General features: G+C 54.5%; 4 protein-coding genes across 14 annotated transcripts; 3 read left to right on the top strand and 1 right to left on the bottom strand.

Annotated features, from left to right (window-relative positions):
- The first annotated feature begins 1,156 nt into the window (after positions 1-1,156).
- On the top strand, positions 1,157-6,180 carry KLK15 (kallikrein related peptidase 15). The gene is made up of 5 exons (XM_070770231.1): positions 1,157-1,199; positions 4,232-4,388; positions 4,690-4,973; positions 5,099-5,235; positions 5,863-6,180. The coding sequence occupies exons 1-5, from the start codon at positions 1,157-1,159 to the stop codon at positions 6,013-6,015; spliced, it is 774 nt and encodes a 257-aa protein (XP_070626332.1). The 3' UTR covers positions 6,016-6,180.
- A 1,397-nt stretch (positions 6,181-7,577) lies between these two features.
- Positions 7,578-12,668, top strand: LOC109571921 (kallikrein-1). Of its 2 annotated transcripts, XM_019978448.2 has the most exons (5): positions 7,578-7,685; positions 9,477-9,636; positions 11,337-11,623; positions 11,754-11,890; positions 12,464-12,668. In XM_019978448.2, the coding sequence occupies exons 1-5, from the start codon at positions 7,640-7,642 to the stop codon at positions 12,617-12,619; spliced, it is 786 nt and encodes a 261-aa protein (XP_019834007.1). In that variant the 5' UTR covers positions 7,578-7,639; the 3' UTR covers positions 12,620-12,668. The 2 variants fall into 2 exon arrangements, with proteins under 2 accessions (XP_019834007.1, XP_070628341.1); XM_070772240.1 differs by lacking the exons at positions 7,578-7,685; positions 9,477-9,636 and adding an exon at positions 10,668-11,153.
- Positions 12,669-12,923: 255 nt separating this feature from the next.
- On the bottom strand, positions 12,924-26,768 carry LOC109571925 (transmembrane protein 202-like). 10 transcript variants are annotated; one of them, XM_070772233.1, is made up of 5 exons: positions 26,493-26,768; positions 17,165-17,365; positions 14,238-14,384; positions 13,765-13,995; positions 12,924-13,608 (listed from the first exon to the last, which is right to left on the bottom strand). In XM_070772233.1, the coding sequence occupies exons 1-5, from the start codon at positions 26,542-26,544 to the stop codon at positions 13,439-13,441; spliced, it is 801 nt and encodes a 266-aa protein (XP_070628334.1). In that variant the 5' UTR covers positions 26,545-26,768; the 3' UTR covers positions 12,924-13,438. The 10 variants fall into 10 exon arrangements, with proteins under 10 accessions (XP_070628334.1, XP_019834010.2, XP_019834011.2 ...); XM_019978451.2 differs by having other exon boundaries at positions 13,765-13,947; XM_019978452.2 differs by having other exon boundaries at positions 13,765-13,893.
- On the top strand, positions 19,004-22,374 carry LOC139177294 (zonadhesin-like). The gene is made up of 3 exons (XM_070772190.1): positions 19,004-19,980; positions 20,427-20,701; positions 21,265-22,374. The coding sequence occupies exons 1-3, from the start codon at positions 19,004-19,006 to the stop codon at positions 21,684-21,686; spliced, it is 1,674 nt and encodes a 557-aa protein (XP_070628291.1). The 3' UTR covers positions 21,687-22,374.
- Positions 26,769-27,121: the final 353 nt, after the last annotated feature.

Here is a 27,121-nt window from a genome sequence, read left to right as displayed (position 1 = left end):
CCGAGACACCAAGCTGGACCTGAACCAAGAAAATGTCCTGTAGATGTAAGAGGGAGCTGCAGTGGGGAGGTGGGGGAGGGGAGGGACCAAATCAGAAGGACATCTTCGAAAGCATTTGTACCAGAGCCAGGAACCAAGGTCACGAGTTATCACCGGAGCAGTTCAGCTCAGCACAATCTCCCTGAGGCCTCCCGTGTGCCAGGCGCCTGGCTGGGCAGTGCTGGGGACGCAGAGAGGTGCTGACCTGAGCGTTCCTGGGGATGAAATCAGAGCAGGCACTCTAGGACTCATAAGAGATACCTGCTCAATATCATGGTCTCCCAGCTCAGCTGAGGGCTGAGCCTCAGCGGGCAAATATGAATTCAGAAGCTGAAGGGAAGACGGACTTTAAGCCCCAAGCTTGCCCAGCACCATGCAGTGCTGGGATTCCAGAGTCCAGTCAGGCTGGAACTGCCCTTAGGGAGTTCTGGGTCTGGAAGGGGAGGCAGACACCACTGACTTGGCAGAGGTCAGAAGTGGACCTTGGAGGGAATGGCATACCTAGGAGGAGGAACAGCCTGAACAGAAGTGTAGAGGCATGACATTGCAAGAAGGGAAAAAATGGAAGAATCAACTGCCTCTAGGGCCAGGTCATGAGAGACCCAGCCAGTGAGGCTGGAAGGGGAGAAAACACTCAGGTCGTCACAAGTGAGGCTGGGGGGACTGGGACTTTATCCCGGGGGAACTGGGGGTCTGCAAGGGCTGTGAGTGGAAAAGGAACTGGTCAACTCCAAGCACAGGGGCATTCTGTGGGGGCCATGTGGGAGGACAGGCTGGTGGGGGGTATGGGACTGGTATAGGGTTTGCAGAAAGAATGAATCTTGAACCAGAGCCCTCGGGCAAGTGGATGGTGTTGGCGTCTGCCAGGCCATGGGGACCCCGTGGAGTCTGACTCGGTGCCTGGAGGAACAGCAGACTCCTGCAAGAGGGGGAACCCGGGAGGAAGAGCAAGTTGGGGTGGAGTACAAGGATGCTGAGAAGAGGTGTCTTGTCTTAAGAAAAAGTGGGATGAGTTTGTGCCTGGAGGGGTCCAGGTGGAGGTGTGAGGGGCCAGCCTCATACCAGCTTACCCTCTCCCCTCCCCAGACTTCAGCAGAGCCCTGGTCCCTCCGTCACGATGTGTCTTCTCCTCACCTTCTCCTTCCTGCTGGCGTCTGCAGGTGAGGTGGGCCCAGGTCGGGTCCAAGGGGACCATCTGAGGCTCCCTGTCCCCACCCCCACCTCAGCCACCCACCAACGTCCCCCCCTGGGGTCCCCACCCTACCCCAAGCTCTGTCGGGGGCCCAGGGCTGCTCCGGAGTCCCCGTGATGATGAACGCAGCCCTTGGAGGACCCAGACCTGAGTTCGGGTTCTGAGGCTGTCCCTTTCTCGCTGTGTGACCTTGAGGAAACTGCTTCCCTTTCTGGTCCTCGCGCACCTTCTCTAGAAGATGACCTCCCTGTAACAATAATGGCAACGTTTCCATAGTACGATATAGGTAAAGCTTAGGCATGCATGCATGCTGAGTTGGGTCCAACTCTGCAACCCCATGGACCACAGCCCACCAGGCTCCTCTGTCCATGGGATTCTCCAGGCAAGAATACTGGAGGGGGTTGCCATGCCCTCCTCTAGGGGATCTTCCCGACCCAGGGATTGAACCCGCGTCTTCCTGCATCTCCTGCATTGCAGATGGATTCTTTACTGCTGAGCCCCTGGGGAAGCCCCATGGGTGGGTTCTACTGCCCTCATTTGACAGGGGAGGGGGCTGTGACTCAGAGAGGGGTAGCCTCTAGGTCAAGGTGACCCCAGGTGACAGGAGAACTCCAGACCAGGTTCAGCCACCCCCCATGGAGAAATTAAGTGTAACCTGATGCCTCTACTCTGGACAAGCAGAAGGTGGACTGTAATTAACCTCTCCCCACATGATCCTCACTCCTGGGGGCCCCTCAGACCTCCCCCCAACCCCGCTGCCAGCCTCCCCTCTGGCGCTCTCCATGATTCCTCCTCTCTGCCCCCACCCTGTCCCCCCACCTGCCTGCTGCACCCGACTGGGGCCTCCACCCTCCTCCAGCTTCAACTGGCCAGGTGCAGCCTCAGTGCCCAGCTGTTCAGCCCGCACTCTCCGACCTTCTCCGTAGGACAACCCCACCCTTCCCGTGTTAAGCCCCTTGTCCACCACATCCGCGTTCTCCCCCCTCCCCCGGCCTGGCCAGGGCCCTTGGCCCAGTTCCTGACCCCGGAGCCGGGTAGCGTGTGGCCATTTGGTATGGCTGTGTGAAGCCCGCCCCGGTGTGCGTCTCTGTGTGCCTAGGGAGCTGTCACCTTGAGGAGACATATCCACATTGCCCAGTGCAGGGGGTCATGATCTTGACCCTTCCCTGTTCATGTACTTGTGCACAGTGCAGTGTGGGTGGGGGGAGTGTGTGTGTGTGCAAAGGTTACCTTATGTGTCTACATCCTGACCACACATGTGAACCCGGTCCCCAGCTGTGAAATGCAGTTAGTGACCTTGAACACCAAGGCAGTGACTTGAAGGCTGATCTAGAGATGGATAAATGTGTCCTGTCCTGGCTGCCTGTGTCTCCAGCAATGTGTCATTGACCTTGAATGCCACCTCTGTGTTCCATGTCTCCCTGGGTCTGATCTAGTGGGTTCACATCTGAATTCTGGCCCTCTGGGTCGGTTCTATAACTCTGAATCTCCACAAAGTGGCTTGGGAAGGAATCACAGTTTTGACCTTGACTATATTTATGTGAATCTGCACATACATCTGGCTTCCTTTGGCTAAATTTGTGTCGATGACTTGAAGATCCACATGTGTGCCTACATAAGTAAATCTGTATGTCCTTTATTTAAGATAACTAATATTTATTAAGCAGTTACAATGTGCCAGGCATCATACACACCCTCTCTCTTTCTCTCTCTTGCTCTCTCTCCCACTTAATTCTTAGAACGATCCCATTATACAGATGAGGAAATAGAGGCACAGAGAGGTCAATTTGCTCAAAGTCTTGCAGATAATACATTTGAATACAGGAGTTTTTACTCTATCACTTCAGATTGAACCACTACACTATAGATTCATGTTGGTGACCAGTCTTTGGGGACCTGAGTGTGTATTGGTGTCTCTTCCTGTGTACCCTTATTAAAGATTTCACTTTGTTGTTCAGACCCCATGTGCAAGTATGCAAACCTGTGACCCTGTATATGCAGACCCACACAGGAGACTTGATCTGAGCTTCTATGTCCAAATCTGTGTCTGTAAATGTGTGTGTATGCACACACGTACATACACTAACTATCCCTATTCACATACACACATGGAGTTCTGTGCTGTGATTCTTAAAGCTGCAACCCACGTACGTGCAAATGAATTTCAGCTTAAAGTGTTGGCAATATCAGTTCCTACGTTTAGAAGACTGCCCCTATGTTTGTCCATGACCTTGTGTGGCCACATCTGTGTCCTTGTAAGACACTGCGTTTGGCTGAGATGTCCAGACTCTGGAGCCAAGACTTGTGTCATACATATTGAGAGGCCACATCTTTTTGATGGCTGTGACAGCTCAATGGGTGACCTTGAATGGCTGGTTCCAAGTGACCATCTGTCTGGACCTGAATCTATCATCCTTGTCTCCACTTCCTCTCACAGACGGCTTCCTGCCCTCTTGTCCTTTCCCTGTCCTCGCTCCCAGAGTCCTGTATCAAATGGGTGGGGGCTAAGGGCAGGGACACGGTTCTGGAGGGAACAAGCAGCAGTTGGAGACTTCCCTGGCTGTCCAGTGGTTAAGACTCTGTGCTTCCACCGCAGGGGACCCTGGTTCAAGCCCTGGTGGGGAAACTAAGATCCCACATGCCACGTGACATGGCCAAAAAAAAAAGCCCTTTTTTTGTTTAAAGTAGCTGTTGTAAAAGCTAGAGAGAAAGTTGTGCTAAAAAATCAATAGCAGGGGCAAAAAAAAAAAAAAAAAAAATCAACAGAGGTGAACTTCCTTAGCAGTCCAATGGTTAAGACCGGGGCTTCCGCTACAGGGGCCACGGATCGGTCCCTGGCTGGGGAGGTTCTGCATGCCACTGGTCGAAACAACAACACAGACAACGACAGGGACATCTGAAGAAGTTGGGGGAATGTGTGGTGAGGGCAGGGTGCAAGGAAGTGCAGGGTGCAAGGGAAAGGACTCTTCCCTCAGGGATCGCCTCTCTCTCCTTTCTCAGTGGCCCAGGACGACAGTGACAAGGTACGGAGGGATGAGGAGTGTGTGCCCCACTCCCAGCCATGGCAGGTGGCCCTCTTCGAGCATGGACGCTTCAACTGCGGGGCTTCCCTCATCTCGCCGCAATGGGTGCTGTCTGCAGCCCACTGCCAAACTCGGTATGAATGCTTAGGGTCCTGAGGCGGCGTGGTGGGAGGGTCTAGGAATCTGAGAATCGTGGATTCTGAGGGAGAAAAAAAAAGAGCTGAAACCGGGAGATTGAGTTCCGGGTGTGTGCATGACTTTGGCACCTTGGTCTCTGAGAGGCAGGGGCTGGAACTATTGGCTCCAGGGCCTTAGGGAAAGCGTAACAGGATCTCCAGATTCCCAGAGGGTCTGGGAACTCCGAGTTAACCGCCCCTTGATATTTCTGTCCTCTCCTCACTGGGCTTGCTGGTAACCACTCGCCCGCCCGCACAGCTTCCTGAGAGTGCGCTTGGGCGAGCACAATCTGCGCAAGCGCGATGGCCCGGAGCAACTGCGGACTGTTTCTCGCATCATCCCACATCCGCGATACAAAGCGCTGAACCACCGCCACGACTTGATGTTACTGCGTCTAACCCGACCCGTGCGTGTCACCGCCGAAGTGCGCCCGATCCCGCTGCCCGCGCGCTGCCCCCAGGCCGGAGAGGCCTGCGTGGTGTCCGGCTGGGGCCTGGTGGCTAACAAGGAGCCTGGGGCCACAGGGAGTCCCGAGTCACAAGGTGCGTAAAAGGATGGAACTGGTTGTCTGGCCTCCCTCGAGGACCTTATTCTCCAGGGCTCTCAGGCGGAGGGGACAAGGGCCTGAAATTTTACAGATTCGCTCCCACTCTACCGTCCTCTGCAGTGAGACTCCCGGATACGTTGCACTGTGCCAACATCAGCATTATCTCCACCGCGTCTTGTAACAAGGACTATGCAGGGCGACTGATGGACACCATGGTGTGTGCTGGCGTGGAGGGCGGAGGCACCAACTCCTGTGAGGTCAGAGCTGACAGGGAGCCATGGAAGGAAGGGAAAGGGCGGGGAAAGGGGTTTGGGAGTTAGAACAGGGGGGCGGGTTTTGCTTGCTGTGGGCCAGGGAAAATGCTGAAGATAGGTTTGAGGAAGGGAGAATGAAGGGCCCTTAGGATGGAGGTGAGGTGGGAGATGGGCTTAGAGAGGTGATGGGTTTGGGTTGTGTTTGGGGTGGATGATGTGGTTTGGGCTGGCCGTTGAGGATGGGTATGAGTTTGGCTTGTTTTCAGATGGTAAATATATCGAGGTTAAGTGGAGGATGGAGATGAATTTTGTTTGGGATCCAAAAGACGGAAAGATTGGGGCTGGGTTGTGTTCAAAGTGAGGATGGACGTGGGTTAGATTAGATTTTGAATGGCAAAGGTGGGGGGTCAGGTTGGGTTGCTGGGTGGGGGGGGTGCAGTTGGACATGGGTTGTATCGAGCTGTGTTGGGTTGAGGTTGGGTTCGAATGGTTTGGATTAAATTGAGTCCTCGTATGTTGAGCTGGGATGGGTTTGCATGGGGGTGGAGGTGGATTGGGTTTTGTTTGAGATTCTGAATGGTGGTGAAGATGGGAATGGGTTCCCATGCAAGCTTCCCCTTCTTCCCACAGGGTGACTCTGGGGGACCTTTGGTCTGTGGGGGTGTCCTGCAGGGCATTGTGTCCTGGGGTGATGTCCCCTGTGACACGACCACCAAGCCCGGTGTCTATACCAAAGTCTGCAGCTACTTGGAGTGGATTAAGGAAACCATGAAGAGAAGCTGACCGTTTGGGCCTACCACCTATGTCCCAGCAGCCCCATCCTGGCCTGGAACGGAACTGGGCCATCCCCCCAAGACCCGATCCAAAGCCCAGAGATTAGCCATGGACTTGCCTGTCTGAGACCAGAGCTGGTGCTCATGGTCACCTGTTTGATACCAAAATAACAGAAAACACTGATGCAAGCTTCTCTGTGGAAGTTTCTGCAACTTACTTCTGGGGGTGAAGGGAAAAAGGGGTCAGAGACTGGGAGGGGAAACCAGAGCCACCAGATCCTGGTCCTTTTCACCCGCTGCCCTGATCTTTAGGTGAGAAGAAACGACATGAAGCAGGGCCCTCTCTGTTCATTCAGCACCTTTTGATCTTGAGCCAAAGATCCCACCTCAGTCAGCCTGGCTTTCCCCATCTCATGTTGCTGTCCTTAGGATTAAATGATGTGATTCATAGGGACTTATTTGAATAGTCCCTGGCACTGAGAAAAGACTGTATTTCCGGACCCCAGTGCAAGGACGCAGTATACATGGGATAGTCGAGAATGACTTCCTTTTCTTCAAGATTGAGTTCTGGGCTTCCTGGTAGCCATGGCAAAAAGGCAAAGACTCTCCTTTCTGTAGGCAGGTTCCTGACATGCAGCAGAGGTTGGGCCCCCGTGAGCTGCTTTGAATCTAGTTCCTGACCCCCAAAATGTGATTTTTTTCCCAAGGTCACCGAATGTTGGAGCACATGAACCTGCCTTCTGATACCTAAATATTTTATGGAGGGGAGGGTGGGTTGGAATTTGTGGAGAAAATCTCTTCACCCTGGAAGGCAGGTATTCCAGTATCTCTGGGATTTTGGAGGACATGACTTTGAGCATCCAGACTTGGGAAACCAGGAGGAGGTGGATAATGGAACACTCCCATTGTCTGGGGGTCGGGGGGACATTAGATTTTGAGATGCTGGGAAATTCACTCTGGAAACCATTGAAATGTCATAGTTCTGCATCTGGAGATGCCAGGATTTGGTGAGGGGTACCTAAGACTTTATTATGAAAGGAACAGTAGATTTAGGGACCTGGATTCCAAACCTGGGAATTCAAGAGTCAGGGCCTTCTGAAAGCCCAGACTTATATTCTAGAAGGTTGCTGGAACCTGAGATATTGGCATCTTTGGCTCCAAGAGGTTCAGGGAGAAAGGAATCAGAACCCCACTGCTGGTATTTGAGGGTGCATTGGGTCTTGGGGGTACATAGCCTTATGTGGGGTTAAGGTATCTGGGGCTTGGTAGTGGAACTCAGTGGTTCCTCCACCATCCTGTTCCTGCCCCCACTCACCCCTCTCCCCCTCTGCTCACCGGCTCTGGCCCCACGAGCAAGCTCCAGGCCCTGCCCCGGCTGGCTTCTGGCCGCAGGAATGCTTCCAGCGCGATTGAGGGCCTGCAGAAGAACAGGTGCTCAGTGTCCCATCTGTTCCACAGCTCTCGGGGTGGGAGAAGGTTGTCCAGCCCCCAGGAAGCAGGGGCAGGGCTTGAGCCAGCATCTGGTTGCCAGCAGGGCAGGGGTGGAGCCCTGGGGAAGGGGAGGAGGGCTTTAAAAGCCTCCTTCGGGGAGGCTCCCCAGCTCCAAGCTCACCGCCTGCCTGTCCCTGGACACCATGTGGTTCCCGGTTCTGTGCCTTGCCCTGTCCCTGGCAGGGACCGGTGAGACAGTGGGGAAGATGGGGGAGGGTGGGGTTGGGCCCTGATTCTCCAGCTATTCCCCCATCCCCACTCCGTAACTCCTTCCCCTCCCACCTGGCACCTCAGCCTTCACCCCTCCAACCCTGTCCAGCCCAGACCAGGATACCAGGCTCTTTCTTATCTCTCCCAGCCACACCCTAAAATCCAGCCTGTCACTCCTCACTGTCACCTTGCTCCCACCAGGTCCTTCCTCCCTCCTGGGAAACAAGCAGGGTTTCCTCCTCTTCCCCACTCAGATCCCCGCCCCCGTCCACTTTATAGGGTGGATCCCCGTCCATGTCTGTCTGTCTCTTCCAAGGAGCACCCCCAACCCCATCGGACGCTGGGACCCCAAGCCCCCGCTGCTCTCCCTAGTTCTCTATGGCCAGATGGTCTGGCTTTTGAATCCCCAAGTCCTACCACACCCTGGCGATTCTCCCCATCGAGCTGTCAGCTCTCAACTGGCTCCTCCAGTCTTGCCATCTGATGCCCCCTAAGCTCCTCAAGATCCCCGAATTCCAACTAGATACCGATGCTTCTTCGAAAACAGACTTTCTGGTCTGTGACCAGGTGGGCCTCCCATCTGGTGTGGGAGGTTTTGGAAGTGTCTCTTCCTCCCCTCTTTGTTCCAGAATCTCCATCCCACACCCCCAGCCTTCTCCCCACCAGGAAAAATGTCCGGAACGCACAACCACATGCCCCTTTCCATGTGGGATTTCCGTCCTCCCCCACAAGCCAGTTCTTCTCCAGCTGAACTCCTCCCACCCAGCTCTGGTTTTCTGGGACCCCCTGCCACCTCTTCAAGATCCCAACACACACCTTCTCAGCCCAGCTGTCCTGTCCCAAGATACCTCAACATCCGATTCTAAAACCTCCCCCATCAAATGAGTTCTGTGTCCCCACAGCTGCTTGGCCCCTGGCATGTCTTCCCCTTCGTTTCTATTCTGGCCCTGCCACCAGGAGAACCCCAGGTCCCCAGACCGTGAGCCCCATCCCAAGAGCCCCATCCCCATGAGAATCACCTGAATCCAGAATGACCACCATTCCACCTTCCCTCCTCCCGAGCTCCTTCCCAATCTGACCCCAACCCGGTTCCAGAGCTCTAACTCTTCTTAGATTGTCATTCCTGGTTTGCAGGACTCTGACCCTCACAGGACTTCTTTCCCAGTCTAATCCTTTCATTCACTCTTTGATCCAGAACCCCAGATTCTCCCAAATCTCCCAGCCCCAATCCAGGAGTCCCCAGATCCCTCCGATGCTCTTCTTGGCCCCTCTAACCTGAATCTGCAAATCTGCCTTCTTTCCAGAGCCCCAGTCAGCCCCTGCCCTAACCATTTCATCAGCCTTCGAGCCCTTTCATCCTCCGAACCCTTCCTCCCACAGCCTCAGACTCAGCCTCCTGGGGACTTTAATCCTCGGTTTCCCCTCCCAGAACCCAGAGCCTCCCTTCCTCCAAACCAAGAAACCAGGCCATCCAACCCCCACACCAGATGCCTGCTGTACACGCTGTCTTGTCATTCCCTCCCTAATCCCCGGGGTCAGCTCTGTGCTCTGCAGAGTCTCCACACCCAGGATCGGCCTCCAACACCACCCCACCACCCCAGGGATGGCCCCCAGAATTCCAGGCCCTTTGCACGGCCCCTGGCCCATGTCCTTAGGCCCACCCCCAGCTCTGGTCAGGCACTCCCACGGCCCTACAATCCCACAACTGGGGCCCTTCGCCCCACTGCGTTGCCCACCCTCCCCACCTGACCCGGCGCACCCCCTCCGCAGGCGCTGTGTTCCCCATTCAGTCCCGGATCGTTGGAGGCCAGGAGTGTGAGAAGCATTCCCAGCCCTGGCAGGTGGCTATATACCACTTCAGCACCTTCCAGTGCGGGGGCGTCCTGGTGGCCCCCCAGTGGGTGCTCACAGCCGCTCACTGCAAGAGCGAGTGAGTAGGGGCAGGGGGTCTGAAGGGGGCCCCCGTGCACACAGGATTAAGCAGCCAGCACTGACCCTCGGGTGGGCTTCCCTGGTGGCTCAGATGGGAAAGAGTCTGCCCACAATGCCGGAGGCCTGGGTTCCATCCCTGGGTCGGGAAGATCCCCTGGAGAAGGGAGGGTCGGACACGACTGAGCAACTAACACACACACACACACACACACACACACACACACACACACACACACGCAGGCACTGTCCCCTCGGATAACCTCAGGGGAGGCTGGGGGCCTCAGGCAGAGACGGGGGTTGGAGGGGGTTGTGGTCCAGGGTCACAAGGCGAGAGAGGCAGGGCTGGGACTGGATGACCCCAGGGAAGCCTGCTCCACGGTCGTCTGGGTCTCTTGAGTCAGTCCTCCTAAGTGTCCCTCTGTCTTTCTACGTCTCCCTCTGTCCTGTCAGTCTCACTAACTGGTTCTGTGTGTCTGTAACGACGATTTATGTCTATCTCTCTCTCTCTTCTGTCTCCAGATCTCTGTCTCTCTCCCTGTCTCTGTCCATCTCAAGGTCTTTGCTACCATCTTTATCACCCATGTGTCACCCTCCATCTCTCTGCCTTGCCCCCCATCTCTCTGTCTCTCCCTGTCTCTGTCTCTCTCTCTCTCTGTCTGTCTCTGTCTCTGTCTGTCTGTCTCTGTGTCTGTCTGTCTGTCTGTCTGCCTCTCTCTCTCGGTCCCTCTTCCACCACTACTGAGCACGCCTCCTCCCCAGAGAAATGGAAGAGACTGTCCCCATCCGTGTACAGAGGGTTGGCTCTAGGGGGACACAGAGAAGGGCTGGTGTCAGCTGGAGCTGGGGAGGCGGGGGCAGTGGAGGGAAGGAGGAAGAAGAGGGAGGGAGGGAGCTGGGGCAGGAAGGGGACGCCGACCTTGGGCCGGGGGCCAGGCCACCTGCCCGCTAGGGAACCAGCCCCTCCGCGGCAGCTGAGCTGGTCCCAGGCCCCGCCCCCTTCCGCCCCGCCCCGCCTCGCCCCCTCCCCACTTTTCTCTGTCAAACTGACCCGCTCGCCTCCTCTGCCTCTGTTCCTCATTCTCTCTTCCTCCCTCCTCCTGTGGCCCCGTTTTCGCTCTCCTTGCTCCTTCCGTCTTTGCCCTCCCTTCCTCTTTTTTTTGGTCTATTTCTCACCGTCTCCGTCTCTTCCTTATCTCCGATGTGCTCTGTCTCTCTGTCTCTCCCACCTCTTTCCCATCCCCTCTACTGTTCCAAGCTCTTTTTCACTCCGTTTCTTTGTCTGTGACTGTGACATTGTCACATTCTCTTATTTTTGCGCTCACTGTTCTCTGTGACTCTATCTTTCCTGTCTCTCTCTCCTTCGCCCCTCCTTTCCTGTTTCTCTTTGGACCCCTCCTCATGGTCTCCTGCTCCGTCTCCCTTTCCTCCCCCACTGCTTGCTTGTCAGTCCTGTCTGACTCTTTGGGACCCCATGGACTGTAGCCGCCAGGCTGCTCCGTCCGTTGAATTATCCAGGCAAGAATACTAGAATGGGTGGCCATTCCCTTCTCCAGGGGATCTTCCCGATCTAGGGATTGAACCCGGGTCTCCCGCATTGCAGGCAGGTTCTTTTACCGTCTGAGCCACCAGGGAAGCCCTTCCTCCGCCCCGCCCCACCCCACCCCCACTCTCAAGGTCTCTATCCTCTCCTTCCCCCAGCAATTACCAGGTCTGGCTGGGTCGCCACAACCTGTTTGAGGACGAAGACACGGCCCAGTTCGCCGGTGTCAGTGAGGACTTCCCAAACCCAGGATTCAACCTGAGCCTCCTGGAAAATCACACCCGCCATCCAGGAGAGGACTACAGCCACGACCTCATGCTGCTCCGTCTGCAGGAGCCCGTCCAGCTAACACAGAACGTGCAGGTCCTGGGTCTGCCCACCAAGGAACCCCAACTGGGGACCACCTGCTACGCCTCCGGCTGGGGCAGCGTCAAGCCAGATGAGTGTATGCTGGCACCGCGGAGCCCGGGCACCGGGCACCGGGGTGGGCGGGAGGAGGGCGCTGGGGACCTGAACTCCAGAGTCTGAGGGAGGTGTGGGGTCTGGCCGCAGCCGCCTCTCTCCCTGGCCCGCAGTCTCTTATCCAGACGATCTCCAGTGTGTGGACCTCACCCTCCTGCCCAATGAGAAGTGTGCCACAGCCCACCCCCAGGAGGTGACAGAGTGGATGCTGTGTGCTGGACACCTGGAGGGCGGCAAGGACACCTGCGTGGTGAGCCAACCTGCACTCCCCCCCCACTCCGGGGCCTTCAAGTGCTGGGGGAGGGGGCTCAGATTCTGCGCTGGGGTTCAGAGCTAAGCAGGCATCTGTCTGCATCCTGCATCGCTTCGCAGCTGTAGCTCGCTGCCCCCTTTCCTTCCTGTATCCCCAACCTCCACACACATCAGAGTTCACGCGTTCCTCCCTCTGACACATATTTCCGGTCCAGTCAGAGAAAGCCTCGGGGAGAGATGAGCTTGAGGGTGGGAGGGTCCTGTAGGGTCCTTCTCCTCCTCCGCACTGACCTGCCTGCCGGGACCATCTTGCTCCTGAATCCTGCCCATCCCGGGCAGGCACTGGACCCTGAGACTCCCTCCCCATCGGCAGGACTCCAGCCACTGTCCCCTCTGTTGGAATCCGCGCTGATGTTCTTAAGGGAGTGGGCTCTGGAGACAACTATCTCTTTCTCCAGACATGGGGAGTTACTGTCTGGATCTGTGCACTCGCGTCTAAGTGCTACAGCTCACCAGGCAAAACACTCAAGTCTTTGCTAACCTCTCTCACACTCTCCCCTTTGTGCTGTAGGGTGACTCAGGGGGCCCGCTTATCTGCGAGGGTATGTTGCAAGGAATCACGTCATGGGGCCACATCCCGTGTGGCACTCCCAATAAGCCCTCCGTCTACACCAAAGTGATTTTGTATCTGGATTGGATCAATAAGACCATGACTGACAACCCCTGAATGCCCCCGCCCTGTCCCTTACCCCTAGTAAAATCGAATATGCATCAAATTTGCATCAAATCTTGGTGTCGTTTGGGCTTCCAGACGCTGGACACCTGGGAACTCGGGACCCATCCAGCCCGGACTAGAGCCTCCCTCCCCAGCCCTCCCGGACTCTTGGCGGGAGATTTGCAGTTATGAGCAGCGGGGAAAGGAAGGGTCAGAGAGGCAGGTGTAGACAAAAAGGCTCAGGCCCCAAAGGGCAAGGCAAGGACTCTGAGCCCCACTCTTCCTTGGAGGGAGAGCAGGAAACGGAGGCTCGGACTCTGAGAGAAGGAACCCACGTTTTATTAATGGCTGGGAAAGCCAGGAACGTGAAGGACGGTGGAAATGTAATTGCAAGCCACGCCCCCCCGGGGTAGGGCCTGTTTCGCCGATGAGCGGGGCGACATCCAAGGCTGGGCAGTGTCATGTCGGTCCGGGGGGCCAGACTGGACGTTCTGGGGCGGTGCTAGCCCTCGGAGGGGTAGAAATGCCTATAATGGAGTGAGGCTTCGGGCCACCGCCAGTGAGAGCCGGACACCCGGGGGCGGGGCCTCGCCAGGCTCGGGGGCGGGGCCACACCGCTCGGGCCGCGCGCCGAACGCGAGTGGGCAGCGTCGGATTTCCGGGGTGGGGGCAGGGAGAGACTTGCTGGGCGGGAAGGCCAAGGTGAAAGGGGTGGCCCGGCACCTGGCGGCGGTTACTATCAGTGTCCTGAGAAGCTCGGGTGCAGCCGGCTTCAAGAGGCTTGGACGAGGCTGGAGGTGGGGGGTGGGGGTGGGGGCGGGGGGCAGGCTCTTAAACGGACAGGTCCTCGGCGTGCTTGGAGCCTGCGTCCGACGACAGCTGTTCGGATATGGACTTCCGGGTGTTCTGCAGCGAGGCCCACCGGCGGTAGCTCATCCGCCGTTCCGTGGAGGACGTCCCTTTGCCCCACATGCCCATGTAGTTTAAGTAGCTCAGGATTCCTGGGGGCGGGAGTGGAGCTGCTAGATGGCCCCCTAGGCCCCGGCCCTTCCCTGTAGGCTGACCTCCCGTGGGGTCCACCCCAATCCGGTCCGAGGCCCTGCCTGGTACGCTCGCCCGGGGCCCCACCCCCTGCCCTGCCGAGACCCCGCCCTCACCGGCCCACAGCATCAAGGCGCTGGCACCCCAGCTCAGGTAGGTGGTCACCAGGTAGGATACCTGTGGCCTCGGTTTGAGCATCTCGCAGTTGGCTATAAAGAGCGTCAGGCTGAGGAGAATCAGGAGCCCTGCACTGAGATGGGGCCAGAGATGGACACGAGGCTGGACAGGGACCCAGAGACCTCCAGAAAGAGAAGCGAGCCAGAGACATCCTCTCCCACCCTGCATGACTAGTGTGCCCGCGCGCGGGGACACACACATTCACGACAGAAAGATACCAGGAGTGGGGAAACAGGAAGAGAGTGAGGGATATAGTAGTTAGAACTGAGAAGCCTACAGCAAGGGGCAGGGGCGGGGGGACGCAGAGCTCAAGAGACATTCAGAGACCCAGCTCAAGAGACATTCAGAGACCCAGCAGGACAGCAATTCTGGGACACGCCTCCCCGAAGCCTTTCCCCAGGGCGACACTTACCAGTGAAGGAGCTGAGGGTACTGAAGACGAGGTCAGTCTTGTTAAGACGGCGGAGTGCTGGCCGGAAGGAGAAGCCCATGGCCAGGAGGAGAACTAGAGCCAGGATCACGGCCAGGATCATGAAGCCCATGCTCATGTGGATGAGAACTGGGGGGAAAGGAGGTAATGCCCCAGACTCACCCCTACTCTCCAAGGTCATCCTCCAAAGTCATCCCCAACAGACACCCCTGAAGTTTAGCCACAGACATCCTCAGTATCGCCCCCAATGCCATCGCCAAAGTCACCTCCTAGAAACTCCATGATTCCCACCCTCACAAAGTCAACCCCATGTACCCATAAAGTCAACCCCAAATCATCCCCACTTTCTTTAAAAAGTGTGAATCGCTATGTTGTACACCTGAAACTTATATAATGTTGTAAGTAAACTATACCTCAGTTTTAAAACAAGTCATTCCCACTTGCACCCTCAAAGTTGTCCCAAATCACCCCCTTCCCCCAAAGTCAACCCCAGTCATTCTCATAATCAACTCCACACATACCTCTAAGATCACCCCACAGATGATCCCTGAGTCACCCCCACCCACATCCTCAAGTTCAGCCCACAGAATCATCTCTAGCATTTCTAGAATTATCCCCACAGACACCCCCAAAGTTACTCTGCTCGTACTCCCAAAAGATTTCCCACAGCAGATCACGTTTATACCCTCAATACCAACCCTCCACTCCCAATAGCACCCTCGAAGTTACCCAGGACAACTCAGTCACATTAATCTGTAAAGTCACCCTACTTCTCTCCCACTCATACCCCAGGGTTCCCTAAGGACCCCATTCACACCCCTAGGCCTCCCCAGATATACCAAGGTCACCCCTAGAGCCCCTCACAGACATTCTCCAAATAACCCCCCAAATGTCCCCCAGAGCGCACACACAGATATACACACAAGAAAACTTCCAAATACTCTAAAATCAAAGTACCTAAAAGACATAATCACACTCAGTTTGAAACTGACATCCAGTTTTCATTTCAGCATGACAAGAGTTTTAGCCCCTTCTGAGAATTACATATCTTCCTTTTAGCCCTTTCCTACTTTACCTACTTTTGAACAGCGCAAGACTGTTTCATCCAAATGAGCTAAAACTCCATCTGCTTTGTTACTGGAAAACCGCATGTATATACAAAATAGAGATCGTGCTCTCGGGATCAATAACATAATCCTGGTTCAGTGTTTTTCACAACATACTCTGCCTTCTGGGATCACAGAAGTAGTCATGTAACTCAGGCTGAGTCAATCACAGTGCCCCAGTGACTTAGGCAGTGGTGATTGGCTCAAACATGGGCACATGGACCAAGGCCAACCAAACTCTTCCCTGGGACTTTTTCTAACTGAAACTGTCAGGTACCAGCTCTTTCCTCTCTAATCAAGAAGATTATCAGCTGGGAACTGCCTCAGACTTACATCCAGCCTCATGGAATCCAGCCAACCACAGAATGACATCGTCCTAACCACAATAAAATGGTTCAGGGAGAAGTGAGAAATCTCAGGGTAATAAATCTGGTCCTATGGGAGCCAATCCTGAGACCCTCAGAAGACAAGTTACTCTCTTTTCTCCATGGTTGTGTACAGGAAAAACAAAATGGGACCCCAGAAACTGCTGACAGCCCCACTGCCGCTGTACAGCACAGCTTGCCTGAGGGCCCAACACACAGGAAGCCTTCAAGGAGAGATGGCAAGAGACAGACACCTTTTGAGCACCTGGATCCAGCAGTACCTGAACCTGAACAATTTATGCCTATGGACTTTTCTGTAACTTGAAACGAGCTTGAGTTTGAGAGGTATAAGAGAAAGAAACATCCCAAGTAAGTAAGATTAATACTACATAATGTTCTGAAAGTTTTATGAGAACTTATTTGCGATCTGAAATGAAGGTAGGTGCATTGACTTGGGGCAGGGGTGGAAATCCTTATGATAATAAGAAACCTGGATGAAACACTTACTGTAATATGTGCCAGGTGCTATTCTAATTCTTTTGTGTGTTTTAACTCATGTATTCCTCAAACAGCCCACAAATAGGTACCAATATCACTGGCATTATAGACATGAAGAAGCCAAGCCACACAAGGGTAAAGAAATATGCCCAAGGTCACTCAGCTACCAAGTAGCTGAGCCAGGGTTCAAACTCAGGTGTTCTGGCTCCAGGGTCTGGGCTGACTCTGTGGTAATGCTCAAAAGCACTGGAAAAGCAGAGACCTATAAGGAAGCAAAATATTTCTGGGCTTCCCTGGTGGCTCAGCAGTAAACAATCTGCCTGCCAAATGCAAGAGACACAGGTTCGATCCCTGGTCTGGGAAGACTTCCACATGCCTCGGGGCAACTAAGCCCATGCACCACAACTACTGAGCCTTGTGCTCTAGAGCCCAGGAGCTGCAACCCACATGCCCTAGAGCCTGTGCTCCACAACGAGAGAGGCCACCGCAGTGAGAAGCCCGTGTACCGCAACTAGAGAAAAGCCCATACAGCAATGAAGACCCAGCACAGCCAAAAACAAATTGTTATTAAAAAAAAATTCCTGAAGGAGCTAGAAGCCATCTTGTTTTCTTTTTAAAAAATAAAAATAAAAAGAGTGGGAGAGAGAATGATGGTGTCTTTAGCCATCTAATCATGAAGCAGATTGGGGTTTGGCCAAGTGTAGTACTCTTCTTCCCAAGCATAGTGCCACTCCCGTTGCCTCATAAGCCGCATACAACTCCAGGAAACTCCCTCCCAAGGCCTTCAGAGAATTTCCAGAGAGCCCCTCAAGAATCCTAAAGATTTCCCTGGCAATCAAGAACACCCAAAGAGGTTCCTCCAGAGGTTTTCTCTGTTGATCATCTCTAAAGACCACCACCCCATAGAGAGCCCCAAAGCCCGCCCCATCCCCCCACTGACCCGTGACTTGGCGCAGGTCGGCACATGTGTGCTTCTTGCAGTTGGTCCAGAAGCCCACGTAGCCAGTGTAGGCGCCGTGCAGGTAGGCCATACGCCCGTCCAGCACGCTGAGCAGCATCGCGGTTGCCAGGATGATGAAGACAAGACACCAGGCTCGCAGGACGAACTTGCGGTCCTCCTCCCATGAAGAGATCGGTTCCACTGGGGAAGAACAGAGTTCCTGGGGCCTGGCTCAGCCTGCACCACTGTTAAATCCTGGTTTCCACCTTCGAACACAACCACATCCCCCCGCCCGCCCACCCTCACCTTGCCTGTTACCCTGTATGCAGTTCCCTTCCACCCACAGCCATCTTCCCAACCCCACCCAAACCCCAATCCCAGCTGCATCCTCATCTCTGTTTCCTGTCCCACCCCAGCACCATCCACAACCCCATGCCATCTCCAGGATGCTCCCTGTCCTAAACCCCGAACACAACTCCATTCCCATCTCTGACCCTGACGGCGCAGGTCACCTCCCACCTACAACCCATCCTAAACCCAAATCTACTTGTTTTGTCTCCAGCCTCATCTTCTGTTCCCTCATTCCCCAAATCTCAGCTCAATCTCTGCTCCCAACATCATCCCCTTATCTTCATCCCTGTCTCAGATCCCAACCCAGGACACGGACAACTGTGACACGGGCTCCCAAGGGTGCTCACGAGGCCAAGACCCATGATGTCAAAAGAGTCCCCACCAGGGCTTCCCTGCTGGTCCAGTGGTGAAGAATCTGCCTTGCGATGCAGGGGACACCCATTCGATCCATGATCCAGGAAGATCCCACATGCCTCAGAGCAGCTAAGCCCGTGCGCCACAACCACTGCGCCTGTGCTCTAGAGCCAGGAGCCGCAACTGTGGAGTCCATGTGCTGCAATTACTGAAGCCCGAGCTCCACAACAAGAGACGCCACTGCAATGAGAAGCCTGCACGCTGCAACTAGAGAGTAGCTCCCACTTTCTGTAACTAGAGAAAGTCCTCGTGCAGCAATGAAGACCCGGCAGAGGCAAAAATAAAAGAGTGGACACGGGTGGTGCACCCAACAGTCACCAAGGGCTATGGGAAGAGACCCAGTCTTTGGCAAGATTCAGGGAAAGGTTAGGAGACAGAGAGGCAGAGGAGAAGTAAAGAGAGCAAGACGACACGTAGAAATTGAGAATAAAGGGATGAAATTGATTTGTAGAAGGCCCTGGGGTAAGGGGAAGGGTGGGAACAGGCAGGGGGAAGGAATTAGAGATTCAGATCTCAGGCCCTCCAGAAACTGCAAGAATTGACCTCAGATGTGGCCCGTGACCCAGCGCTGCCACCGCTGTGTCTAGCCCTGACCCCACCCAGGGCCCCTCTCCGATCCTGCTCTGCCTTCACCCTGACCATTCCTGATCCTCTTCCCCTAACCCTGCCCTGTCCTGACAGCTCTCTGACCCAGCTGTGACCCCATTCCTGACCCAATCCTGAGCCCACCCTGACCCAGTCCAAGCCCCCATGTCTCTCACGAGCAGCTAGAGTAGAACATGAGTCCATGGCCAACGTCCCAACCTCCTGGAACCCCTCCAACTGTCATGGAACCTCCCCCCCAGCCTCAGTGCCAGGCCAGACTAAAGCTCCGAGGCCTGCCTGTGGACAGTGAGAGAGACCACGACCGACAGGAGAGGGGACAGAGAGATTCAGACCCTGAGGGACGGAGCAGGAGGCCCAGGAGAGACCAATGGGCTTCCAGGAGGATACAGTGATGGTTGGAAAAGGGGGATGAGGCGGTTGGCAGGGTGTTGAGTGCATCCAGGCACCGGCCTTGTCCCATATCTCCACATGGCCCAGAGGTCCCATTCTGGTCAACAGAGCACTCAGCCGGATTCCCTCCCGGCCGCTCCCAGCAACTCCCAAGGTGAGACCCAAAACCTTTCATCCAGCACCTTCAGGTCCTGGCTCAGTAACCAAGACTCTCAGTCCTCCCCCGAGACTCGCCGGGTCAGTATCCAAGAGCCCCTGCCTATCATCCACAGTCGCCGGGTCAGTATCCAAGACCCTCAGCCCAGCACCCTGACTCGTCGGGTCAGTATCCAAGAGCCGCTGCCCATCATCCACAACCGCCGGGTCAGTATCCAAGACCCTCAGCCCAGCACCCCGACTCGCCGGGTCAGTATCCAAGACCCTCAGCCCAGCACCCCAACTCGCCGGGTCAGTATCCAAGACCCTCAGCCCAGCACCCTGACTCGCCGGGTGAGTATCCAAGACCCTCAGCCCAGCACCCCGACTCGCCGGGTCAGTATCCAAGAGCCGCTGCCCATCATCCACAACCGTCGGGTCAGTATCCAAGACCCTCTATCTATCAACAGTCACCGACTCAGTATCGAGGACACGACGCCTGTCATCGGCTCTCACCGGGCCAGCATCCAAGACCCACTATCCGTCACCTACAGCCGCCAGTTCCACCCCCGAGACGCTCCCCCAGTTTTCCAAAGTCGCCTCTTCAGCAGCCAAAACCCCCTGCTAACTACTCGCACCCCTCTGACCAACATAAAATCAGTGACCTACCACAGCCAACTAAGTGTCCAGGGTCCCAAGTTAAGTCTTCAAAGCTCCACGTCACCAGTCCGGGCCAGAGTCGACGTCCCCCTCTCAATTACTCACAGTCCCGAGGCCAGTATCAAAAGCGTCGAGTCAACTGTCTGGACCTCCCAGGAGACCATCAGAGACTCTTTGAGCAGCTCCCAAATCAGCCAGTCCATCCTGGAAAACAACGCTCAGAACTTACCATCGGCCTCCTTCGAGAACAATGCTGGCAGGTGAGAGGCAGGGGTGCAGGGAGTAGGGCGGCTTTGGGGTCCAGAGTTCTAGGAGGTGGGGTATCAGGCAAAAGTCAGGGACCAGGGAGGCACGGTCAGTATACAAGGTAGAGGTCGGACTTAGGGGTGGCAGGGATGAAGGCTGGCCCTGGATGGGGCACGGCATAGAGCCTGGACCTGTGATTCCACCCAGCGATTGGAAGGGGCGGTGGCAGCTCCTGGAAACTAGGATCTGGAGGCCAGGGAGCCTCAAGGCTGTTCCAGGGTGAGCAGGTCCTAGAGGGGGGACCTGGGGGATACAGGGCATGGAGAATGGACACAGAGAAGAGAGAGTCTGAATGTCAGATTGCCCAGGATTCTGACACGAGGACCTAGAAGCGGGGGTGGTCGGCTGGGCTGGCTGGCTGGACCCGATGCTGACCCTGGTGGTGCGCCGCCCACTGCAGGTATCTGGGCAAGTGTAGGCTCAGCCACTGTCAGCTGCCCATGGGCTGGTGGCTGCTGCACGAGGCCAAGAGGATCAGCCGCCAGCTGAACCTACTGCTGAGCCTGGCCAGCATAGTCATCATCGGTCTCATCTCTCTGGGCCAGCCCTGGATCCACTTCCAGGTGCCCCTGGCACCCCTGGGGGACCCTGGCTTCCGGACCATCCCCATCGACACCGTCTTCGTCGTCCGCTGCTCGGATATGGCCTGCCTGCACGAGTATGACCAGAATGCTTGTAAGGCCTGCCCTATACTCACTACTCCTGGGGCTCCTCTTTCCTCTTTGTTTCAGGGACACTCCCCGCCTTCCTGCCTCCCCAGGGTTGATCCTCTCTGCCCTGGGTTGGTCCTCCTCCTCCCCATGGCGGGTCCTCCCTTTTCCCAGGAGGGTCCTCACTGCCTCAGAATCATCCTCACTGTCCCTTGCTCATTCTCACCTACGTGATACTCATCCTCACAGTTCTCACAACCTTAACATCTTACACCCTACCCCTAAGGAATCTGTCCACATCGCATCAAGTTGGTTCCTCAATGCCCACCCCGCTCATCACTGCCCAAGAACCTGTCCTGACTGACCTGGAGGTGCATACCTTAATGCCGAAGGCATCTATCTGCCTCAGTCTCCCTTCTCTGGAGCCCAGTTTCAATTTTCTTACAATGCCGGCGGGGGGCGGGGGGCACAAAGAATTCTCAAGGAAGACGGCTTAACAATGCCCCTAGGCTCCCGGGAGACCTTCTCCCCGCCAGGCTCGGGGCCTGAGGGCCTATCCCAGTGTTCCTGCTTCTCTTCCTCCCCTAGACTTGCTGGACTTTGCCTGGGCCTTCCTCCTGGTCGCCAGCATTACCAACTTCATCCTCTGCATCATTCTAATAAACATCATCTTCTCCACCAGCTCCAACGTGCCCTTGCTGGACTTCTCCAATGTCATCATCACAGCCCTCACAGGCACGGCGCTGAGACCCTCCCCTGAGGAGCCAAGTCAGGAGCGCCCAAAGCCCGTCCTGATACCCAGCCCCTCCCCACCACGCTCCAGTCCCACCTCCGTCCTCGCCCTTCACCCCCCCACCCCAAGCCTGTCTCCCTCCACATCTCCACCCCATCTTAGGACAGATCAGTTTCCAACCCAACTTCTCCAGCCCCGACACCAGCCACCAGCCTCCACGTCACCTTCCGCCTCCACCACCAACACACCTCCAATTCATTCATATTCCCGTGCATGATGTCCGTTCTCGTCCCCACGCCCACTTCGACATTACCTTCTTTCCAGCCCCCAAACAATCCCTGTTACCATCTCCGACCCCTTTACAAACCTTGACACCAAAGCTCCATGCCTAACCCATCCTCAAGACTCATGCCAAATTCAACCCACCCCTGTCGCCTATGAGTCTCAACCTCCAACTCAAGCCCCATCCGTCTCTGATCCCGTCTTCTTCATCCCCAACCTCAACTACCACCAGACCCTGATCACCTATGACTCTCACTCTCAGACTCAACTCAATGCATTCCCGCCCCCATCTTCTCACCTGTCTCCAATCCATCCCCATTCCCAACCCCAGCTCAACCTCATCCCCCCAAACCTCAGAGTCCATCCCACAAATATCCACTGTCCAATACTCAACCCCATGGTCAGTTTCAACTCCATCCCAGATCCTATTTCACCATCACCACCGCCACCACCAGCTCTGTGATTTTGTTCAAGCTAGGTCGTGTTTCTGAGCCACAGTTTTCTCATCTGTAGGAGGGGAAATTCCCTACCACGTGGAGACACAGGGAGGACTGAATTAGAAAATGTCAGTACATGATGGCAGCTATTTAGCTTTGCACACAGCCTTGCCATGATAGTCCTCTCTCTTTTCCAAATAACTCAAAATCGATATTCTGATTAGAATAGTTTAGTTTTCCATTTGCGTGCCAAGTTCCGCTTTTTTCGAAAAGCGGTGGTGGGGGTGGAGAGGGGACTGGGAGGGGAGGGGCACTTTAATTTGGAAATGAAGGATATTGTGTTCCTGTCTCCTGTAATAATTGATCACAACAGTCTGTTGCATCAAAAGAACATTTTTGGAGAGTGATAGTAGGGGCAACAAGAGAGAACACCCAGCTTCCTGTTTTCTTGCTAGTAAAAGGTATTTTATCCAGTTTGTCCAGTAACTCTTCCTGATTGTTTAAGGAACAAAGTGTAGAAAACATCTCTGCTTTGTGTCATCTAAAGTAGGACATTTCTCTGTAAGAAAATCACATCTGGGACTTCCCCAGCTGTCCGGTGGTTAAGACTCCATGCTTTCAGCACAGGAAGAATGGGTTCTGATCCCTCATTGGGGAACTGAGATCCCGTGTGCCACTGAACGCAGCCAGAAAAAAACATTTTTTTTACCCACTCCCCCTTTTAATTAGATGGAAAGCACTTATCTCCTATATTATTTTTCAAAACCATAAAAATTACCCTGTGCTCCACTACAGGAGGGGAGGAAAAAGAGTCTTTTCCCTTTCACAAATTGTCTTTTTTTTGTTTTTTAAGATTTATTTATTTTTGACCTTGGTGGGTCCTTGCTGCTGCACATGGGCTTTCTCTGGCTGCAGTGAGTAGGCACTACTCTTCACTGATTGCAAGGCTTCTCCTTGCGGTGGCTTCTTAGCACGGGCTCCAGGGCGAGCAGTCTTCAGTAGTCGAGGCACATGGGCTTAGCTGCCCCACAGCATGTGGGATCTTCCTGGAGCACCATCGAACCCATTTCCTCTGGATTGGCAGGCGGATTCTTAACCACTGGGCCACCAGGGGAAGTTCACCAATTATCTTTAAATTCATGTCATTTCAAAATAAAATTAAAATATTCAGAATGATTAAGTTTCTTGTCCACTGCTTCAGAAACCCAAAATTCAACACCCAATAGAGCAATGATAACCTCAGTTTTTGAGGACCCACTGTGTGCCAATCTCAATAACTCCTCATGACGACCCAAGGAGATGGGTCCTACGACTACTCCCATTTTACAGATGAGGGAAATGAGGCTCAGAGAGATGGGAGTGGCTGCCCTGAGGTGGGGGATACAGAAGCAAGAGCTCCAGTCTGCTAGCTCCAAAGCCTGTGGTTTTAGACGTCACCGTCGCCCGGCTAAAGAGCCAAGCCTTGCCCTTACCCACGTCCTCCACCACGATACTGTCAGGAGCCTGCTTTCCTGCCTGTGCGCAGAGGTGCATGAAGGTGAAAGCGAGTGGGAAAATAAGGAGCAAGACCCTGGCAGCCACGCAGCTCTGGGGAGGGGTCCTGACACACGGGACGCCTGGCCTCCTAACACCTGTACTCATGCAGGGACCAGCATGATCCTGGGTATCCTGTTCTACCTGATGCAGGCCCGGGAATACCTGCAGGAAGGCATGACCTACAAACTGGGGTGCAGCTTCTACCTGGCATGGACCGGAGTCTTCTTCTTTGTGATGATTGGTCGGGGCCAGGGCAGGGTTGCGGTTTGGGGCTTGGGCATGGATTCCAGGATGCAGATGGGGACCGGGGTGGGATAGATTGGGGATGGGGGGGAGCTTGTGGACAAGGAGGACTGGACTGAGGAGGGAGATGGGGTTGGGGATGGGCATAGGGCTGGATGTAGGGGCAGGGTTGGGGTTTGGATTTGGGAATGGGTTGGGGACCGCATAGGGGTATGGGGCCAAGTTTGGGTTTAGACGTGAGTCTGGGGACGTGACAGGGAGCATAGCTGGGCTTGGAGAAGCGACTGGCATCAGGCTTGGGCTGGTGAACTCTGCGCCTCACCCTCTCTGCTCTCTTCCTTCCCCTAGGTTTCTTTTCCTATTTGAACTACATAAATTTCTGGTCCCTCCTGGCGAACCAGGCCATCTGGACTTAAGAAGTGGGAATGTCCCCACCCTCAAGTCTGCTCTGGCGGCTCCCTGTCGAGCAACCTACCAGCCCTTCTCTCTAGCCCCCGACCCCCCACCAAGAGTCTTGTCCTTTTTTCAGTCCCCTCTGAAATCCCTCCAACTCAGATTAATGATGTGTATTTTCAAATAATCTGTACTTCTCACCCAGAACGTTTGTTTAGTTCAGTACCTTGTAAGCGGTCCCTGGAAATGCCACGCCTCCTTGGGGCCCTCTTGGGGAGAGGGATGGGTTGGGGAGGGACTTGGGGGAAAGAGACGGGAGAGGTTCCTGGCATACAGATGGTGCTCAAGCAATGTCTGTTGAACAGCTGACTCTCCCCAAGCTCTCTGGGCTTCATTCTTCACACTTGTGACCCCCTAACAATGTGCTCTTCCTGGCACCCACATTTCACCTCTTGCCCTTACCCCTTACAGCTCCTGCCATCACCCCTTACTTCTCTCCACACAAGTCTATTCCTTTAACTTAAAAAAATTTTTTTACAGTATCCCACTCCTTCCCTATTTATTTATTTTAAAGGCTGTTACATGTAGCCAGTTTTTGCAGATGGTTTGGGGGATAAAGACAGTACAGTTGTCCCTCGGTATCGGCAGGGAATTGGTTCCAAGACTCCCTTGGATACCAAACTCTGGGGATTCTCAAGTCCCTTATATAAAATTGCAGAGTGGATTTCCCTGGTGGCCCCATGGTCAAGAATCTGCCTGCCAATGCAGGGAACATGGGTTCAGTCCCAGGTCCAGGAAGTTTCCACGTGCCATAGGGCAACCAAGCCCATGTACCACAATTACTGAGCCCACACTCCAGAGCCCATGCTCCACAACAAGAAAAGCCACCACAATGAGAAGCCCCCGTACCACAGCTAGAGAGTAGCCCCTGCTCACTGCATCTAGAGAAAGTCCATGTGCAGCAATGAAGACCCAGCACAGCAATAAATTGATTTTAAAATTGTAGGGTATTTGCATATAAACTATGCACATCCTCTTGTACACTTTAAATCATCTGTAGGTTTACCTATAATATGTAATGTAACAGAAACGCTATGTAAACAGTTGCTGAGGCACACACCAAATTCAAGTTTTGTTTTTTGGAACTTTCTGGAACTATTTTTTCCCCCCAATTTTTCCACCTGAGATTGGTTTAAATGTGAAATCTGTGGACACAGAAAACCAACTGTACCTTAATCTAGTTAGAGTTTAGTCTATAGTATGTGCTCATTAAGTGTTGTTACAATAATTGTTCCTCTTGTCGCCCACAAAAGGCTTTCCGATGTATTCATTTTTAACAAAAAGTGAGCTGCAACTATGTGCAAGACACAGGGTCTATAGCCAACTGGACACAGATCCTAGTCTTTAAGGAATTGACAACTTTGCAGGGAGGAAAACCTCCCCTACCCTGCAAAACCCAAAAAGTGCCCACAAGTAGATATGTTAGGAGAGAAGAGCTATGAAGGGAAAGAACAGAGGGTCAGGGAGACCAGTCTGGAAAGGAGAGGGTCTGTTATATAGAGTGGACAAGCAGGGGCTCCATGCTAAGTTGACCTCTGAGCAGAAACAGGACTGAAGAGACAGAGCCATGGGGACTGATTGGGGGGAAAGAGTTCCAGGCAGAGGAGACCACAAAACCAAAGTTCCTGGGGTAGAAATGTCCTTGACAGGATCGAGAAAGACCAGGGAGGCCAATGTGCTGGTGGAGCCTGAGCAAGGAAGAGAGAGGAAGGAAAGATAAGGGCAGAAAGGGAACAGAGCCCAGGTCACTCTGGGCCGTGTGGGCCACAGTGGGGACTTTGCATTCCTGAGTGAGGCAGAACCAGTGAAGGAAACGTTGTCACTTCTTTAACGTGCAGAGTTTAGGTCTCTTCCTTTTACTTCAGATCACAGTCTCCTCACTAGACGGGAGAAAACCCCAGTGATCAGGGGAACCAGCTAAAGCGTGTTCTATTCACACAAGGGAATACTTAGCTACTGCTTAAGGAATGAGGTCACTGTGTACTGATGGGAAGAGACTACGTATGGGACAAACTGGAGTTTTTTGTTTTTGTTTTTTTTAAAAAAGCATCTTTACCCATAAAACGTGTGTGTGTGTGTGTGTGTGTGCGCGCGCGCCTGCACGTGTCCATAAAATAAAAGTCCACACCAACCTGTTGACATTGGCGACTGTACGCAGTAGGAGGATTGAAGTAGAGGTTTCATTTCATACGTTTAAAAAAAAAAAAACTTTTACAATCATGTCAGTTGCAAGACACTCCTCAGATCTCCAACCATACCAAGACTCTAAGTTTCCAGGCGAGCCCGGGCCTCCAGCCCGCTCCTACCTCGACCCAGGGCGGGGGCCAGCCTTCCAGCCTCCGCCTAGCCCCCTCCCCACCTCTCACTGCGCAGGCTCGGCCTCTAACTCGGCGCCAAGCAGACGCTTTCCCGGAACGCCCCCTTGTCAATCTCCGCGCTGGCCCCGCCTCCCACCCTGCGGCTGGGACTGTCTGAGTAGGCCCCGCCCCCGCAGCCACAGCGCTCACCCCTGCCGCGCTGGCAATCCCAGCGGCGTCGCCTTCCGGCTCCGCCCACATTCAGGGAGGGGCCGGAAGGCGCCTCTCCCCCATGGCCCGCCTCTCGTGCTGTTCACAGAATTGCCTGACTCTAATGCAGGATAACTGCCCCCAGTATTTGCTTGCTCCCATTTTCTCCGCCTCCTGGGCCAATGTCTCATCTCCTGTAGGAAGATTATTATTCTTATTTCCTTCCTCAAGCACCAAAGTACAGTTTCTGACAC

The sequence above is a fragment of the Bos indicus genome, chromosome 18, assembly GCF_029378745.1.
Source record: "Bos indicus isolate NIAB-ARS_2022 breed Sahiwal x Tharparkar chromosome 18, NIAB-ARS_B.indTharparkar_mat_pri_1.0, whole genome shotgun sequence".
NCBI classification, from domain to species: Eukaryota; Metazoa; Chordata; class Mammalia; order Artiodactyla; family Bovidae; genus Bos; species Bos indicus.
This window is presented reverse-complemented; position numbering and strand designations above follow the sequence as displayed.

Excerpts from the sequence above, each read along its gene's own strand:
- LOC139177294 (XM_070772190.1), top strand. The coding sequence starts at position 19,004 with ATGGCCCAGAGGTCCCATTCTGGTCAACAGAGCACTCAGCCGGATTCC. Across the intron at positions 19,981-20,426 it reads TTCGAGAACAATGCTGGCAG|GTATCTGGGCAAGTGTAGGC; the intron begins GTGAGAGGCAGG and ends CGCCCACTGCAG. Across the intron at positions 20,702-21,264 it reads CGAGTATGACCAGAATGCTT|ACTTGCTGGACTTTGCCTGG; the intron begins GTAAGGCCTGCC and ends TTCCTCCCCTAG.
- LOC109571921 (XM_019978448.2), top strand. The coding sequence starts at position 7,640 with ATGTGGTTCCCGGTTCTGTGCCTTGCCCTGTCCCTGGCAGGGACCG. Across the intron at positions 9,637-11,336 it reads GCCGCTCACTGCAAGAGCGA|CAATTACCAGGTCTGGCTGG; the intron begins GTGAGTAGGGGC and ends TCCTTCCCCCAG. Across the intron at positions 11,891-12,463 it reads GCGGCAAGGACACCTGCGTG|GGTGACTCAGGGGGCCCGCT; the intron begins GTGAGCCAACCT and ends TTTGTGCTGTAG.
- KLK15 (XM_070770231.1), top strand. The coding sequence starts at position 1,157 with ATGTGTCTTCTCCTCACCTTCTCCTTCCTGCTGGCGTCTGCAG. Across the intron at positions 4,974-5,098 it reads AGGGAGTCCCGAGTCACAAG|TGAGACTCCCGGATACGTTG; the intron begins GTGCGTAAAAGG and ends CGTCCTCTGCAG. Across the intron at positions 5,236-5,862 it reads GAGGCACCAACTCCTGTGAG|GGTGACTCTGGGGGACCTTT; the intron begins GTCAGAGCTGAC and ends TTCTTCCCACAG.
- LOC109571925 (XM_070772233.1), bottom strand. The coding sequence starts at position 26,544 with ATGAAACCTCTACTTCAATCCTCCTACTGCGTACAGTCGCCAATGTCA. Across the intron at positions 13,996-14,237 it reads TACCCTCAGCTCCTTCACTG|TCATGCAGGGTGGGAGAGGA; the intron begins GTAAGTGTCGCC and ends CGGGCACACTAG. Across the intron at positions 13,609-13,764 it reads CGCCTTGATGCTGTGGGCCG|GAATCCTGAGCTACTTAAAC; the intron begins GTGAGGGCGGGG and ends TCCCGCCCCCAG.